A 16,587-nucleotide genomic window follows, 5' to 3' on the forward strand; every position below is an offset into this window, starting at 1 on the left:
TTATCGAACTATTGACATCCATCCGACCGCGTCCTTACGGTTTTCTGCGCTCGTGAAGTTCGGTAACATTGTTCGCAAAAACTCGATAACCGATAGTTTAATGTCGAAGAGCGATAGGCCCCAAAATATGCGCGTGAAAATAGTTTGTGCGCTGGAAAATAAACGGATTTAAGTAGTTGGTGTTGAGGAAGCCAGCCACAAACATAGTGGAAATCGCCGGAATAGTGTCGCCCACCGACAGCTTGTATACTTGCGTCGGAAATCAACGCGCGTATCGCTGGAAAACCGTTTGCATCGAAAGCCCCTCCAAAAAGGCGTGAAAATTTGGGCGCCTTTTGCGCTTGTCGCTTGGCGTTGTAAAATTTATCAGTTGCGCCGCGGTTGTTTTTATTGTGAACTGTTAAACGTGCACTTGCAAGGACTGCCATTTAATATTTGGGACATTCAAGAGCAAAAAAACACCAAACATGCCCATTTGCAAGCGGGAAGGATTCGACCTGAATCAGAAGGAGGGCAAGAACGAAACATTCCACGACAACGACCAGGTCTTCTGCTGCTACATCACTAAGCGCATTTTTCGCGACTATGAGTAAGTGCATCCTGCTACCATTCGTGCAACTGCCCCTTCCCTTCTCCTGCCTTTAGGTGGACGCTGCGCTAAAGTATACAACAAAAGCGACGCTGCAAAATCATTTGCACACGATGTACCGTACATCAGCATACAGTGTGTGTGTGTACGTAGGGGTGCAGTAGTGTGCGAGTCTCGTGGGCCAAAGGCGAAAAAACGCTGTTCGGTGGCGGGAAGAAATTACAGCTGCCGCCGCACAGCTGCTCGCAGAGTTGCCACCTGGTGCCAAACAAAGCGCGCGCTCTCGAATTTGGAATTTGTTGACTTATACGATCCTTTTAGATCTTGTTAAGATCAGAAATCTTTTATTCTATTATTATAAATAGCCAACATACTAAATATGTCTTAATGTGACAAGATTGAATAATATCAAAATAAATTGACCTTAAAAACCACTTACACTGATCTATTGATTTTCTCTATCCAGAAACTACTTCCGGCACGTGATGGTGATCAACTCAACGGTGTGGCAGTGCGAGGCCACCGGCAAGGAGAACCTCACTTACGAGGAGGCGGTCAAAAGTGAGCGGGCGGCCCGCAAGAAGATGGAGCAGTTCAAACAGAGCCTTCGGGCACCCGTCCTTTTGGTTGTGGAGCACGCCCAACAGTCGGCGGTCAACACCTTGAACATGATAGTTGCCAAATTCCTGCGCAAGCGCTACTTCATCGGCGAGGAGGTGCAAGCTAAGAAGAACGCCACGTACACGGTGTTGGGTGTCAAGTTGGACAAAAATATGCCAGAACCACTCAATGGTATCTACGAGGACACGGACAACCTGGTCTACAGACTACGACCAAACAAGGGCGATCCCAGTGCAGAGATTGAGCTGCCCTTTAAGCAAATACGTCGGTCGCGCATGGAGTTCAACCTGGAAAACCTGAGTATGTTTATAAAGAGCAATGTATCGCGGGTGGACGGACTTCTTCGGCCCAAGCCAGAGGCATACAAGCAGTACGTGACAAACCCTGGGATAAACTTCTCCACAATTTTCATTGGCAAAATGCCACGCTATTCTCCTGCTAAAATTAAAAAACCAAACACCAAAGACGCCAAGAAGCAATCCACTCTCAACAAATATATTGTCGCCGATGAAGCAACGGCTGCAAAGTCAAAGGCGAAGGCCAAGTCTGATGCTAAATCTCTGGCAGAGGAAATGGAGCGGGTTAAGCGAGAAAAAGAGGCCAAGCTTATTGAGTTGGAAAGGCAAAAGGCGGAAAAGAAGGCACAGTTAATGGAACGCGTTGAAAACGAATGTAATTTGCTGCTTCAAAAGACGGACGACCTGGAGCGAACCGACCAGAAAGTCCTGCCCCGCTACAGACAGATCGTCACACTGCTGCCTGAGCACCTCCTGGGTGATGCCTTCATGATGCGCGAGTTTATGCACACGTACACAGGATTGTTGTCCGGCATCGAGGTGTTCCGTCAGAACCTCAGCTTCTACGAGATGACACGAGCACTGACTGCTCGTGAGATTGCGGGCCCACTATCGGACATCCTCCTCGTTCTGCTTGGCACTGTTTTCGATCTGCAAAAAGAAGAGGAGGAGGAATGCGCAGTGACCTATCTCGATCGGGCTGCCCAAACTCAGGAGCCCTATTGGAGTATGGCGCAGGCCGCCAAAAGTCACCTATACACCAAGAGGCACTTTTCCTTTAAGGTTAATACTTTGTTCCGACGTGTGTTATCTAAACTAATTTTCTTTTCGCAATAGGTAAATGAACTACCATTAGATGCACTGACTCTCAGTGAAGTGCTACGACTGCATCTGCTTGGATCCGGAGCTTTTGTGAATGAAAAGGCGGAGCGCTGGAGAGTCATGTACCGGAATGGCTACTCGTCAAAAGAAGATCCAGGTCTGGAACTACGTCTGGAACACTCGCACATCCTGCGCATTCTTAAAAACCATTCCGTATATCAACTAAAGTTTAAGGATATAATGCTCCTGATTCGGTGCCTGATGTCCCAAATTCTGACATACTCGGGCACGATTAACTTGATTGAGGAGCGTATGGAGCAAACAGCAAAGGCCAGGCAAGATCTACGAGCTCTAGTTGTCGCGGAAAATAAGAGATTAGCCGCCGTAGAAATAAACAGGAAAAAACTTACGCAAACGCACCACCTGGAGGTGAATGGAGTTGAGCCTGAAAAGAGGGAAGCGTTGGTCGAGAAATTGAAGAAGAGTATTACCGAGTTACACGCCCAATCGGATCAGCAACATCGCAAGCACGAGTTGCAGATGCTTAAGTTGCATTCGCAACTATTCAATTTTTTGGTTTACTTAGGCATGGATAGGTGCTACAGGAAATATTATGTTTTGGAGTCCATGCCTGGAATCTTTGTCGAGCATTCGCCTGACAGCCTTGACACTTGTTTGGAGCAACCAATAACAAATAAGTCCCAAATAGAAATTCGTCAGCAGGCTGCATTGCCAAAGAATCGCAAGGACTTAAGGGTATATCTACTCAAACTCTACGGTGACGACGAAAAGAAGACCAAGAAAAAGGCGAAGCACTCTCTGGAGAACAAGGAGAACCAGGAGCATCGCCTTAACGGCAGTGCAGAACCCATGGATGTCGAATCTGATCCTCCAGAGGCTCCCACTCATTTCGAGCTTTTGATGTGCAGTGGTGACAAACGATCTTGTATTGTGCATGATTCAAGAAATGGGCAACGGCAGCGTTGGGCATATATTTACAAAGCCGAAGAGATCGATGAATTAATTAAGGCTCTCAATCCGAATGGTCTCCGTGAATACGAACTCCTTCAAGAGCTATCCGTTCTGCGCTCCTTAATCGAACAGCATGCTAAGACCTGCCCAGTAGACTTGCTAAGTCTGGAAAACGAAACTATGCGCAAGAAGTTTATGGCGGCGATGGAATCTGAAACTCACCGTAAATACGGAGAAGCAAATTTTGGGTTACCGAATGGGACCGATCTAAACGAAGTGATGCGCTTGCATTTGGTGGATCGAATTATACAATTTGAAAATGATATTTACACTGGTGATCTCGGCCGCCTGAAAGTCAAGGATATGGAAAAGTGGCGAAGTGACTTGCTTGCAGGCAATTACGACGCCCAGTGCAAGTTGCAGTGGGGCCCGGGTGGCAAGTTGGAAGACGAGGCTGGTTCTGACAACGAATCCCACGAAACTCACGAGGAGGACGATGGTGCTCTGTTAGGTAAATATGCCAGGAAACCATATCGCGATCCTGGCATGTATTTGGCAGCTTCTGCAGACACAAAACCCCTACCAGACAGCGACGATGAGGAGGGTCAGCATACGAATGCCGTCTCGATTCCCATCGCCGTGCATAACATGGCCTCGGCCCTTCTCCAAGTGGAGCAAGCTATTGGAAAGCGGTTCCTGAAGGAACCCTACGGCATGAAGAAGTGGGACCCCAAGCAGGAGGCTTTAAAACTTGCCTGTGACTCTCGTTTGCACCAGTGGGAAGTTTCGCTAATGGAAAGTACAAGCTTTGCTCAAGTCTTTCTGCACCTAAACATCTTGCACGACTGTATTCAGTGGAGGCGTTCTACCAATAAGTCATTATGCAAGGTATGCAGGCGTGGCAGCGATCCGGAGAAGATGCTGCTGTGCGATGAATGCAACGCTGGCACTCACATGTTCTGCCTGAAGCCTAAGCTGAGGTCTGTACCCCCGGGCAACTGGTATTGCAATGATTGCGTGAAGAGTCTGGGTCTCAACAATGGTCAAACCGAAAAGGATAAAAAGCAAACGACAAAGAAGAAACGCAGGTTTATCGTGGAAGAGGAGGAGGAGGAAGCTACAGACGAAGAAGAGGAAGATAAAAAGGATGACGATGTGACGGATGAGGAAGCGGAGCACGAGAACGAAAAACACGATGAGGACGTTGAGGACGACGAAAGTGTGGCCTCTACCCCCTCATCTTCTAGAGTCAATGGGCGAACTTTAAGGCGGCCCCGCACACGGCCAACCAGCAGAAGACTTACATCGAAAGAGATTGAAGAACATGCCCAGGAAGACGTTGACAGCGGAGACATCAGCGATGATGCTTCCTTAACAGCCGGTGAAGATACGATCGAAGACGAGTCGTAAGTTAAAAACTGAATAGAAAATGTAATTTAGATAATGAACCCATTGCAAATCCACAGAGATGAGGAGAAGGTGTGTCAGAAGTGTTTCTACGATGGCGGTGAGATCAAATGTGTGCAATGCAGACAATTCTTCCACCTGGAATGTGTCCACCTCAAGCGACCGCCGCGCACAGATTTCGTTTGTAAAACCTGCAAGCCGATACCACAACGACCTAGGCGTCGGCACAGTAACAGTAAGTCCACAAATTTCTCATTATTGACTAGCTGACTTATAGCCCGTGTAATTTCTAACCCACAAGTGAATGGTGATCATGACCCCGATGAGGAGGAGCCAAAAGCCAAGCGACCCCGTAACTCTTTGCGCCTATCTGTCGACAAGTCCGCCCGCCCAAGCAACGGCAACAACAACAACAATAATAACAACAGCAGCGTCAATAACAACAACCATCGCAGAAGCGGGCGTCGGACGAACGAGCACCTGCCGTTGAACAGTGCCGCCTTGTACGATCTGCTTGAGCAGATCATGAAGCACAAGGCCGCTTGGCCGTTTCTGCGACCAGTGCTGACATCGGAGGTTCCCGACTACCATCAGATCATCAAGACGCCCATGGATCTAGCTAAAATCAAGTCCAAGCTAAACATGGGCGCCTACCAGCTGAACGAGGAGCTGCTCAGCGACATTCAGTTGGTGTTTAGAAACTGCGATTTGTACAACGTAGAAGGCAACGAAATATACGAGTGAGTAAATTGGTATAATCCGTAAGTGGACTCATTAATCCTTTAACTTGAATCCGTTGCAGCGCTGGTTGTCAACTAGAGCGATTCGTGATCGATCGATGTAGGGACATGCAGCTACCGTTTAGGCCTAGCGATATGAACGGGGAAGTCAAAGCTTGCTGAGCCGGACACTGATCTCCACCAGCTATCGTGTAAATTAGTTAGTCTACTCTAAGCCGTAGTTGAAAACCATATATATTTAAGCACAAATATTAAGTGTATTTAAAGATCTTTATTTTCGTGCATGTCAGTTCTAAGTTCAGCACACGCATATGCAAAAATCCTTATCTGTTGGTTTATGAGACTTTATGTATTTATAAATTATTGTAGACACTACGAAAATTCCACAATCAATAAATGAAGTGAGCGGAAACAAACGATTCAAAATAAATAAGTAAATACAATTTTATTTAATAAATCAATGGAGGTGTAAAAAGCTAAAAGTAAATTAATACAAATTTTAAAAGAGCTTAGCTCCGTGTAAACCCATAAAAAATGGTGAGATGGAGTTTGCCAGTTTTTAAAACAGACGATTTGAACGCGAACTGGATCGCTTAAAGAACCTAACATGCCAAATTATTTTTAATCGAGCAAAAAGTGCGTTATTATTACTTTTTATGTGTGTGTTTCAGTGGACATTAAAAGTAAGAGTGAATGGTGTTTTCTCCTATAAAAACATATTTACGCTTAGGAAGATATTTAAAAGAGGAATCTTTGCTTTCATATGCGTAGGACCTATATGGATGACGATGTGGATGCTGTTGACTCAGTATTACAATTATCCGGAATAAGTCCATTTACTGCCTTGTGATTTTGGTTGGACGTAAGCTGGCTGTTGTTGTTGCTCTCCATTTGGTGAAAAAGAAAAGAACTGGAGGTGCTTGGAGCCTGAGAAAACTGGGCCTCCATGGAGGTCAACGAAGTTGTGGAGGAGTCGTCTCCATCATCGTCCGTTTGGACGCTTTCCCTTTCATTGGTATTGTTGTTGTTATTATCGCCTGACGAGGTCTGCTCATCATCGGAGTCGTAGGTAGCCCTGGTGTCGCTTGACGAGCTGCTCTCGTCCATCTCGGTGGTGCGTGGTCGAGCAGTCGCTCTTCTGTGTTTTGTGGTCTGAATAGGCTGTCTTAATTTTCGCTTTCGTATTCTTTGAGTGATTCTGGATTTTGGCGTTTCAACTAAAATAGGGAAATATAATCTTATAGTATTTCAAACGTTTAATTGGGAAACTCGCTTAAATATAAAGAAAATCGTTTCACCCGAATAATTTACATATCAATAAATCCCGAAAGGTTGCTGTAACAGAAGAGAATTTCATTGTGCACGCATAAATGGACAAGTCATGGGGCTAAGTCTGGTTGTGTCAACAAACCCCGGATACTTGCCAATAATTGTGGGTAGCAGTCCGCCCTCAGGTGTCAGTGGCTCTGACACTAAACAAACACTTGTCCAACAGGATGTCAGTCGACCGGCACCCTAGTATCCCGAACCCATGCTATTGTACGCTCCACAATCTCAGTCGACGGTTCAGTAACTCCTGACATGGCGGCGACTTTGCAGCTAATTATGCTGGCTCTAGTGGGAGGAGCCCTTGGTCAAGCCAATAACACGGACTACAAGCGAGTCCTGACCTCCATTGTGGAGCAGCTTGAGGGCGGCCTTGAACTGCATCTAAGGAGTTCGGAAGACGGAGGCAATGATCTTGTTCAGTTTTTGATGGTGCAAGAAAAGAGCTCCATCAAAATTAGTGTGAAACAGGAGGAAGTTCCGTCAAGAGCAGAAATTATGAGACATCATTTTTTCATTTTTGCTGGCGTTCATCAAATGCAGGAAATCCGGACCAGTTTGGTTAACACAGATGGCTTCTACATATTGGCTTTAGAGAATTACTTAATTGAGGACGATGTACTATTAATGGAGTTCGCGGCCGATGTTTGGCTTCAGCATGGGCATAGCCGGATTTACTACGTCCAATTACGCAAGGAATGTGTACTTCTCTTCAATCCCTTTACGCGGAGTTTAGTGGTGGTTCAAGATTCCAAAACCTATTCAAGAATCTACAAGAATCTGGAGGGTTACCATTTGAGAATATACATTTTCGATTCAGTTTATTCAAGTGTGATTGGAGACGGCGAAAACAAGGTCCTAAGTGTAACAGGAGCGGATGCTAAATTGGCCAAAACCGTGGCGAGGCAACTGAACTTCACAGCTGATTATCTGTGGCCGGATGATGAATTTTTTGGCGGTCGGCTGGCAAATGGAGAATATAGTGGCGGCGTCGGTCGCGCTCACCGCGGAGAGGTGGACATCATCTTTGCCGGATTCTTTGTCAAGGACTATCTTACTACGCACATCCAGTTCAGTGCGGCCGTTTACATGGATGAGCTTTGCTTGTACGTGAAGAAAGCACAGAGAATTCCGCAATCCATTTTGCCTCTTTTCGCTGTTCACACGGACGTGTGGTTATGCTTTCTGCTGGTGGGTCTGCTAGGAGCCCTAGTCTGGCTTATTCTTAGAGCCGTAAATATAATTCTTTGTATAGAGCGCATACCGGATGGTTCACGGGCTACGCGGATTAGTTACTTCGGAGCGGCGCGACGCATTTTCATCGACACATGGGTCGTTTGGGTGCGTGTGAATGTGGGTCGTTTTCCCCCCTTTCACTCGGAACGCATCTTTGTGGCTTCTCTGTGTCTGGTGAGCGTGATTTTTGGAGCCTTGCTTGAGTCCAGTCTGGCAACAGTTTACATAAGACCTCTTTACTACCGAGATGCAAATACCTTGAGGGAATTGGATGAGTCTGGCAAGCCTATTTATATAAAACATCCTGCCTTTAAGGATGATCTCTTCTATGGTCACGACTCAGAGGTCTACCGTCGATTGGATGCCAAGATGATGCTGGTGGCCGAGGGCGAGGAGCGACTAATTGAAATGGTGTCGAAGAGAGGAGGATTCGCGGGCGTCACCCGATCCGCCAGTTTGCAGCTGAGTGACATTCGATACGTGATGACTAAGAAAGTGCATAAAATCCCCGAGTGTCCCAAGAACTATCACATTGCCTATGTGCTGCCTCGTCCCTCGCCTTATTTGGAGGAGGTCAACCGGATCGTACTGCGCCTCGTGGCGGGGGGAATCGTCGGCTTATGGACAGGGGAGGCGAAGGAGCGCGCCAAATGGAGCATCCAACGGTTCCCCGAATACTTGGCCGAACTAGACGTAGGACGGTGGAAGGTGCTCACCTTGTCCGACGTCCAGCTCGCCTTTTACGCCCTCACTATTGGATGTCTACTTTCAGCTATTGTTTGCATGGCGGAGATTTTGTTGGGCCGTAAACGAAAACTGCATAGCCCCAAGTAATTAACCCATTAATATTATGATAATTCTATTAAAGTCTACGAATAGTGCACCGCCACCGGCCTTACCTATTTTAAATTCCTGTGTCCTCCGATTTCGACAGAACAGAACGCCGTCTCGTCGTCGCTGCTCCCGGGCTGCAGCCTCCGCTGATGTGGTGGGTAGCTCGTCGTCGCCGAAGAGGCGCTGCGTCTCCTCAAGCCAGTCGCTAATCCGCGCCTGCGTGGCAGCCTGCTTTTGTTCGCCAAGGAGCCTCTGGAGCAACTGGTCCACGTTGCGCGGATGTCGAGAAGTGCCCCTAACCGCTAACTGAAGTAAGGCGCGGCGCTTTTTAGCGATTAGGTAGAAAATACGATTCGGATAAGTCTGCCAGCTCAGTTCGCTGACGTTAGGCGTATCGATATCCTGGTCTTGCACATTTTCCTCGTTTTGGTCCCGCTCAGTCTGAGGGTCCTGATCCCAATCGCGCTCCTCCTCGCTGGGCTCTTCAGTTGGCGAACTGACCTCGCTACACGTCGATGTGTGTGTGCTGCTTTTAGAGCTGTTCTGATTGTCCACAGTGCTCCAGGACTCAAGCTCGTGCTGCACCAAAGTATCGAAGAAGGCCAGCATTACCTGGTCCTCGTCGGTGTTACGGGCACTGAAGTCCTGGGACACATGATCCGATGACTCGCGATGCAGTGCGCGTGTGCAGTAGGGCAGGGCTTCGGCTTGGGTAAGGGATCCTTCCCAGCCCTGCTGGGCAAAGGGACTCCACAGCTATGTTATCGATTTTATTATTATTAGGAGCGGTATAGGCTTACCCAACCTACCTTAATGATCTTCTCCACGCCAGAGGAGGCGAGTAAGCAGCGTTCGCGATTGTATCGCACCTGGTTGACGATGGAACGGTGACCAGCGAGAATTACGGGAGTAGTCTCCATCCACTGGTTCTTTTCATCCACTGATTAAATAACAACAATCATTTGAGGAATCTGCAAGCTGAATCCCTTAGCTAACTCACAGTCCACTCCTTCCAGGCGCCAGATAAACATGTTGAAGTTGTCCGAGCCTGAGACCACCAGCTCGTCCTGCGGCCCCGCAAATGTGCAACTCTTCATAGTGCAGGAGTTGAAGTATTCGTCATGGTAGAAAGTGGCCACCGGCTCCGGTGCTCCTGGACTGTACAGGATCGGCGGTAGCCGGCGGTGCAGGGTGAGCAGAAGGGTGCCATTGCAATTGAAGCGCACGCTCATGCAGCTTGGGGACTCCGGGATGTAGTTGAACTGACACAGGGCCCTGGTGCACAATGAGTGAGTGAGTAAGACTATAAGGCAAATACTAGGATAAACTTACTGCTGGTGGTGCCTTAGATCCCAGAGCATGGCTCCCCTTTTCGCGTTGGCAGTGGCCAGAAAATGACCATTAAGTGGGTGAAACTCCACGGCGTTAAAGGGCGTCTTGAACTTGGCGATTGCCAGGGGTTCGGACTTCCCTGCCCTTAGGTCGTACACTAGGATCTCGCCGTGCTCCGTGGCCACGCTCAAGAGATGGCCACTGATCCTGTCTACACTTAAACCATAAACAGGTCCATCGTGCGAAAAGTGGTTCAGGATTTTCCCTCTTTACAGAGAAGGGATATAACCAGTTATTGTTTAGCATAAATTATTTAACTAAAGAAATTTAAATCATAACAGTCAGTATGAAAAAATCAAATTAAATGTTTAGAATTTATGAACTATTAGCAAAGCCTCGTTAAACGCTTTGGAACTCACGTTTCCAGGTCATGCTGGATGACCAAATCATCGTTGCCCCCGGAAAAAATATAAGAATTTTGGGTGTCAAATCCCAGGCAGAAGATGTTGCTGGCATGCTTCTCGTTCATGGAACGGGGTTTTCCAAACTTGGATACAAGCTCGCGGTCAATGTTCCACAGAAGAACCCTCTTGTCGTCGCCACCTGATGGACGAGGAAAGCACCGATTAGCTGGGAGGGCAGGAGGATATCAACAGGTATCTCCACTCACCTGAAGCCAGGAACTGACCGCCCGAGCTGAACTCCAGGGCATTTACACATCCGTAGTGACCGGTTAGGTTGCGCTGGTAGAGATTCTGAGCCGCACTTAGTCGCTCGCGAAAAATGGCCGAGGGAAGGTGGCCAGCCACCAATATGTTCTCACGCTGGCTAAGGGCCACGTCCAGATTGCGGGTCTCCAGCGAGCGCAGGTTCCGCCAAAGGCTCATTTTCCGGGCTCCGTCAACTGGGTTTCTTTGCACGGAGGTCGAGATGCTGCCCTTGCAGGGGCTGGGACTCTGATTCCGGTTCTGTTGTGGTCTCCAGCAGGGCAGTGGTCTAGGTTCACGCATATCGCTCTCACTGCGATGGGGCTTCGAACTGGAACCGCAGCGCGCTTCTTTGCATCAATGCAATCCCTTAATTGCGCACTCTTAAAGACCAGAAAGGCACGTTCAAATCTTTTACATGCAGCTTGTAAGATTCAGTCAGAAAAACGAACACAAATGTATGTACTTTATAGAGAACAACTACTCGTTTCGACTGGTTTATCATCACTTCGCATCGCTCCCTAATCAAAACTAAGGCAGAAAGTATACAAACCGAGAAACCACCGAACAGCTGTTCGCCCAGCCAGCTACAGTGGGACCAAGGCGATCGAAAAAGGGGAGTAGCGGTGGCTCAAATCCGAGATAAGAGACAACAGCGAACAGGTTTTCAAATCATTTTACCTTTGAGATTTACATTGGCATAAGATTGAACTAAAGTTAAGTTAAAACAATAACATATTTGATCAGGTTTTGTCACCAGTTTTCAAAATTTATAGTGATTTTCGGATCTCTAGTGGACTCAAGCGTTTAACAATGACCGACGATAATTCAGCATCAAAGAGCGAAAATATAATACCTGGTAAGACCGAAGGTGTTTAATTATATTAAAATTAAGCTCCTCTATAGCAATGCCATGTACTTAACATGTACATGCAACATTTGAATATGCTCAAAGGCAGATTTACTCCATCCTGATTTCCTCCCAGTTTTTCTAAGTAATTTCGATGAAAAGGAGCAGGTGCGTCAACTCTTCTTATACCTTCACAACTTGCAAGACCGCTTGCGGCATGGCATTCAGGAGCACCAGAAGGTAATGCAGTCGTCGGTGAAGCTGCTCAAGGAGGTGGGCGATGTGAATGACATGATGCAGCTCGCGAGGTGTGGCCACCAGGCCGAGGCCACCAAGATTCAGCGCCTGATTGTGGGTTTCGAGGCGGTTAATGCGGTGAACGCCGCGCAGACCTCCGGCGTGGCGGGCATGAGCTTGCCTTCTGACCTCACCGAGATTCAAAGTCTGTTGATGGAATTTGAGCACCTCAATGAGAGCCAAGTTCTGCGGGAGAGCCTGGAGAACTCCAATCGTGCCCGAGACTCTCTGGAGAAGGTTCTCGGCTTTCTAGAAAAGATTGGCAGCGAATCTTCACGGCCGTCTCCACAAGGAAGTCAACTCTTTGGGTGTCCCAGTGCCAGCCGCAGCTTGCGCGAGAAGATCGAAGCCTTCAACAAGGTCTTAGATGCGGCCCCCGAGAAGCTGGGCGATACCTGCTGTCATTTTAAAGAGTGCTTCTGTAGCTGCTGCACTTTGGACGAGTCCTTCGAGTCCAAAGGGTACAATCCCCTCCCCGTTGCCTCGAAAACAAATTCGGGCTACGAGGGGGACATAGACAGCGAAGTAGAGCAGCCGGAGCAGGCCAATAACGAATCGAGGGCGGATATAAAGGCCGATCGGTAAAAGAACTGATATTGGTGAAGAGCAAGCATTAAACACATTTAATGCAATTTAGTTGCATTTAGAAGTATCTTTTTTATGCCTTAATACTTAATGGTGTACTATTTTAAAGGACGATTATAGAAAAAAGGACTAAGCATTATCGAAGGCTATGTTCCCATATTAAATTTTAGTTGGTATAAAAGAGATGTATATGAATCAAGCCTACATATTATACTTTAAATAATAAACAGACAAAAGCTCTATAAATATACCTCTTAAAATGAATATTTAAATGCTTTGTATTATGCCAACTAATATCGACAGAGGAAATTGATTTTGCTGGATTTTAAATCAAAACAATGTAGATATTAAGTTCAAACGTTTTCTTTTTAAAATGCTTTACTTAGGAGCCAAAGTCTAAAATTTTTAAAACTTTGGATTCTTGATCTCGTCTTATATACATTATGTTGATATCCACTTTTATACTTAAAACTACGAACTGTTGCAATTCAACTGCAAATTGTTGTATAAAAAAGCGCGAGTTCAGGTAATTAGGTATTGTCTTCATTGTGACATGAGGTGGAAATACACATTAAAATATCACACTAAACTACAGTAATAGCATTTATAAAATCACGATGCATCCCTGGAAATCCTGGCCTCGTCGAGTTTCTGGCGAGGTTAGCAGTTCGACTCTGCGGCCTGGAAAAGGTCCGAGTAGTTGATAGCAAAGAAGATGGCCACTGCTCCGATAGCGGATCCTAGCTGCGTAATGGCGCCCACCCAGACCAGCGACTGTCCACCCTGCGCCCGCATAACCGTGGTGATTCCCAGTTTCGTGTAGCTCACAATCCCCACCAGCAAAGTCCAGGCTGTGACCACGAGTACGGCACCCACGGTCTGGTCGTGAAGAGGCGGAAGAGGACTCAGGGCCGCCGTGGTGAAAACATAGCTGGTCAGCAGACCCGCAAGGATAGAGAGCACCGTGATAATCCGCAGGGAGGTAAAATGCAGGAACATGGCCATGAAGCAGGCCACCGGGTTGGCTATCACACTCAGGGTGGCTGCTAGGTGGTACGCTTGGGCTCCGTACGGGGCACTGGAGTAGGACTGTATGCTGCCGAACATTCCGTTACTGAACAGCGAAATCGCACCGATTAGCAGGAGCAGGTATGTGTACTGGCCTTTACTCAGCTTTTCCGCTTCTTGCTGGTTATCCGCCTCTCCGTAAACGTACTTGTTGCCCTCACTGACGGTCACCTGGGCGTACTCCCTTTTGGCCAATGGGAGGGAATTCAGAAGTGCATACCCCACATAGGCTAGCACCATGAGCGCGAAAAGAATGAGGAAGAAAACACGGGTATCGAATCTCGGAGGTGTCTTCTGCAGCTCGTAGACCTCCTCTCCGCTTTCGGTTACGTTGACCAGTACACAGTCGCCACTCTCGCCGATGCCCTGGATCAAAGCCGTCACGCTGGGCAGGAGGCCACTCAGTCCCTCGCCAATAAAGTAGGTGACCATGTACTGCTCCTTGAAGCGTCCCATGTAGGGCATAAAAAGAACCGAGCTAGTGCAGGCATTCAGCGCCGTGAAGCAGGTCAGCAAGAAGAGGGCTAAGCTGTGATCCGTGCCAGCGACCAAAGCGGTTTGGTTGTAGAAGAACGCCGTCAGCAAGCACGATATGGCTCCCACCAGGAGCACTCCGTGAATGGTCCAACCATCATTTAGTTTCTTGGGCGAGTACTTCTGGATGGCAGTGTACAGCAATGGGCCCAAGTTGCCAATCTGGACCATAACGCTAAGGTAAGAGGGCAGACTCCAGCCCTCTGGTGCCTCGTCCACCAGCAGGGGAAGCTGAATGAAGGTGCCATTGACGCCCAGCCAGGTGCCTATGCCAAAGAAGATAGCCAGCACGTCGACGAGCCAGCTGCGGTTTCTTAGCTTCGAGCTTATCTCCATATTTTTTTGCGGCACTCCCCAGTTAAGGAACAAGCTCAGCTCACTTTTCTTGGCCTCGAGAGAGGAGCATCTGTAAAAAGAATAAGAGATTAGGTAGACGCCTATACAAAGAGCTAGCAATAATTCAAAAATCAGTTACCTTTCACATTGTGATAAGATTATTGGGAATGTCTAGATGTAATTAAACACCCAATGTTTTCAAGAATATTTATTAACGAAAACTAAATTTAGCATGCAACATTGTACACTATTAGTTGCCTAGGTTTATGGCACCCAGGTCAGAATTACGGGCTTATTTCTCTCAATGGTTCAGATAAGCCTTAAAAAGTCATTATCAAGCATATGGCATTTACAGTTCATTATGTTTGTCTTTTGGACAGATAACCGAGCGAATACGATTAAAGTGGTTCTGTGGCTTTACGTTACGTTTCACACAAGTATATAATAATTATGAACCTTACGCGAATCTTGTAAAAATTGTATAGAATCAACCGAAAGCGCCAGCTTTTCATTGGATGCACCCATCAATACATTTATTCCATCTAAAGAGCGATCCAAGTGTGATGACGAAAAAAAATAAAATGTGCCCAGTAATACCATTGATTTCTTTTGGATATACCAAAGTGGATATATCTCTGCGCTAATCTTATTTTCAGGTGATATTAAGTGTGTGCCATCGGTCACATACGATCCTCATCTAATCTGCTAACTCAATTAATTTGTGGCCATTCGAGTGGAGTGCCGATGTCTGCACGTATCTGGCTGAAGACGATAAGAATCACAATCGGGAACTTGACAGGCATTCATTTCATCTCTAAAGTGAATCCTTAGGTTAAGAAGCAGGACTAAAAAGAACTTAAGCTTTCCACTATGATGTATTGATTCCTTTTACTCTATAAATGAATAAGTTTTCGCTGCAGATCATTTTGTTTTACAAATTCATACAATTTGCAAACTCCAAGTTACAGTTTAATTACAGCAACAGTGCTCGCAAGTGAAGTACAAGACTAGGCAAGGAAAGCTGATAACAAAAAAAAACCATGAACACGGAAAATTTTCAAATTATTGTAACCCCAATGATTGGCTTATAGTTGCTGTGTCACTATGTGGTCGTATAACATAAGCCAACCAAAATTGGAAAAAGAGATGGAAAGAAAGCCCGCCCGCGGCATTTGAGCCTGATCCCAAACTGGTTTTCGCTCTTCAGGGGAAATAAGCGTAAACAAAACGCGATAGCAGTAATTGGTCGCTTACCTGGCGAAATCCGCGGGGCTCGGAGTGGCGTCGTCCAACGTCGAGATCACGCCGTAGACTGGCCCCGCTGGATTCGTGGGGCTACCAGCTCGTCGGCCTCTGTGGTACCTGCTCATATTCGGAGTCGGAGTGTGCTCTTCGAATTGTTTTATGGTCCCTGCGGCGATTAGATTTCCCGATCCGGGCCACTGTGGCCAAACGCGCCTCGGTTCGTTATTAAAAATCAACGGCTCAATTGGCGTAGTGTGGAATATCGAAGGCAATTGGCAGGTTAATTCCAGTGCGAGCCGTCAATTAACGCAAAGTCGAAGTTCCAATTTGAAGGCCTGGGAAGTCTCAATTATGCAATATTCCGGGAAGTTCCATTGACGGCGCGACAGGATGAGAAATGCAAGAGTGTCCAGGAGAAGAAGTCGACTGCAGGGGAGAACGACCAGCTTTCGCAAATTTTGTCAGCCATTTGAACACTCAAAAGTCGAATTTGATTTAATAAACATCGGATCGGAAGGCAAGAATAAAACTGACAGTCGAACAGCTGTTCGTACGGCGAAAAAATACCGAAACCATCGCACGTGCGACAGAGAGAGAGCGTGACTAAGATAAGAGAACATTTTAAAGTACTGGCTCTCTTTATAGAGCGTAACTGTTTTGTTATGGGTTTCGAACTTACAAATTGTGTTCCTAGAAGGGTGTATTAGTTGCAAGCTCGATTGGCATTCGCAATTTAAAAGCTACATTTTAGCATTCCACTTATATAGTTTCGCTGTAACATAGATGCATA

At 46.8% G+C, this 16,587-nt stretch overlaps 5 protein-coding genes across 5 annotated transcripts; 3 read left to right on the forward strand and 2 right to left on the reverse strand.

Annotated features, from left to right (window-relative positions):
• The first annotated feature begins 82 nt into the window (after positions 1-82).
• LOC117145779 (bromodomain adjacent to zinc finger domain protein 1A) lies at positions 83-5,895 on the forward strand. The gene is made up of 6 exons (XM_033311558.1): positions 83-589; positions 1,056-2,289; positions 2,344-4,706; positions 4,767-4,942; positions 5,009-5,447; positions 5,510-5,895. The coding sequence occupies exons 1-6, from the start codon at positions 468-470 to the stop codon at positions 5,607-5,609; spliced, it is 4,434 nt and encodes a 1,477-aa protein (XP_033167449.1). The 5' UTR covers positions 83-467; the 3' UTR covers positions 5,610-5,895.
• LOC117145780 (DDB1- and CUL4-associated factor 5) lies at positions 5,706-11,431 on the reverse strand. Its single transcript, XM_033311559.1, has 7 exons — positions 10,846-11,431; positions 10,595-10,778; positions 10,176-10,442; positions 9,844-10,118; positions 9,653-9,783; positions 8,909-9,599; positions 5,706-6,664 (listed from the first exon to the last, which is right to left on the reverse strand). Exons 1-7 carry the CDS (start codon positions 11,183-11,185, stop codon positions 6,222-6,224), a joined length of 2,331 nt encoding a protein of 776 aa, XP_033167450.1. The 5' UTR covers positions 11,186-11,431; the 3' UTR covers positions 5,706-6,221.
• Positions 7,029-8,843, forward strand: LOC117145783. Its single transcript, XM_033311562.1, has one exon. It carries the CDS (start codon positions 7,029-7,031, stop codon positions 8,841-8,843), a length of 1,815 nt encoding a protein of 604 aa, XP_033167453.1.
• A 119-nt stretch (positions 11,432-11,550) lies between the features above and the next one.
• LOC117145786 lies at positions 11,551-12,864 on the forward strand. The gene is made up of 2 exons (XM_033311566.1): positions 11,551-11,741; positions 11,869-12,864. The coding sequence occupies exons 1-2, from the start codon at positions 11,696-11,698 to the stop codon at positions 12,612-12,614; spliced, it is 792 nt and encodes a 263-aa protein (XP_033167457.1). The 5' UTR covers positions 11,551-11,695; the 3' UTR covers positions 12,615-12,864.
• Positions 12,865-12,965: 101 nt separating this feature from the next.
• On the reverse strand, positions 12,966-16,541 carry LOC117145784 (solute carrier family 52, riboflavin transporter, member 3-A). The gene is made up of 2 exons (XM_033311563.1): positions 15,807-16,541; positions 12,966-14,622 (listed from the first exon to the last, which is right to left on the reverse strand). The coding sequence occupies exons 1-2, from the start codon at positions 15,920-15,922 to the stop codon at positions 13,275-13,277; spliced, it is 1,464 nt and encodes a 487-aa protein (XP_033167454.1). The 5' UTR covers positions 15,923-16,541; the 3' UTR covers positions 12,966-13,274.
• Between the last annotated feature and the right edge of the window lie 46 nt (positions 16,542-16,587).

The sequence above is a fragment of the Drosophila mauritiana genome, chromosome 3R (genome assembly GCF_004382145.1).
Source record: "Drosophila mauritiana strain mau12 chromosome 3R, ASM438214v1, whole genome shotgun sequence".
In the NCBI taxonomy this organism is placed as follows: domain Eukaryota; kingdom Metazoa; phylum Arthropoda; class Insecta; order Diptera; family Drosophilidae; genus Drosophila; species Drosophila mauritiana.

Excerpts from the sequence above, each read along its gene's own strand:
- LOC117145779 (XM_033311558.1), top strand. The coding sequence starts at position 468 with ATGCCCATTTGCAAGCGGGAAGGATTCGACCTGAATCAGAAGGAGGGC. Across the intron at positions 4,707-4,766 it reads GATACGATCGAAGACGAGTC|AGATGAGGAGAAGGTGTGTC; the intron begins GTAAGTTAAAAA and ends GCAAATCCACAG. Across the intron at positions 4,943-5,008 it reads TAGGCGTCGGCACAGTAACA|TGAATGGTGATCATGACCCC; the intron begins GTAAGTCCACAA and ends CTAACCCACAAG.
- LOC117145783 (XM_033311562.1), top strand. The coding sequence starts at position 7,029 with ATGGCGGCGACTTTGCAGCTAATTATGCTGGCTCTAGTGGGAGGAGCC.
- LOC117145780 (XM_033311559.1), bottom strand. The coding sequence starts at position 11,185 with ATGCGTGAACCTAGACCACTGCCCTGCTGGAGACCACAACAGAACCGG. Across the intron at positions 10,779-10,845 it reads CGGTCAGTTCCTGGCTTCAG|GTGGCGACGACAAGAGGGTT; the intron begins GTGAGTGGAGAT and ends CTCGTCCATCAG. Across the intron at positions 9,784-9,843 it reads GCGCCTGGAAGGAGTGGACT|TGGATGAAAAGAACCAGTGG; the intron begins GTGAGTTAGCTA and ends TTATTTAATCAG.
- LOC117145786 (XM_033311566.1), top strand. The coding sequence starts at position 11,696 with ATGACCGACGATAATTCAGCATCAAAGAGCGAAAATATAATACCTG. Across the intron at positions 11,742-11,868 it reads GAGCGAAAATATAATACCTG|TTTTTCTAAGTAATTTCGAT; the intron begins GTAAGACCGAAG and ends ATTTCCTCCCAG.
- LOC117145784 (XM_033311563.1), bottom strand. The coding sequence starts at position 15,922 with ATGAGCAGGTACCACAGAGGCCGACGAGCTGGTAGCCCCACGAATCCA. Across the intron at positions 14,623-15,806 it reads AGCCCCGCGGATTTCGCCAG|ATGCTCCTCTCTCGAGGCCA; the intron begins GTAAGCGACCAA and ends TTCTTTTTACAG.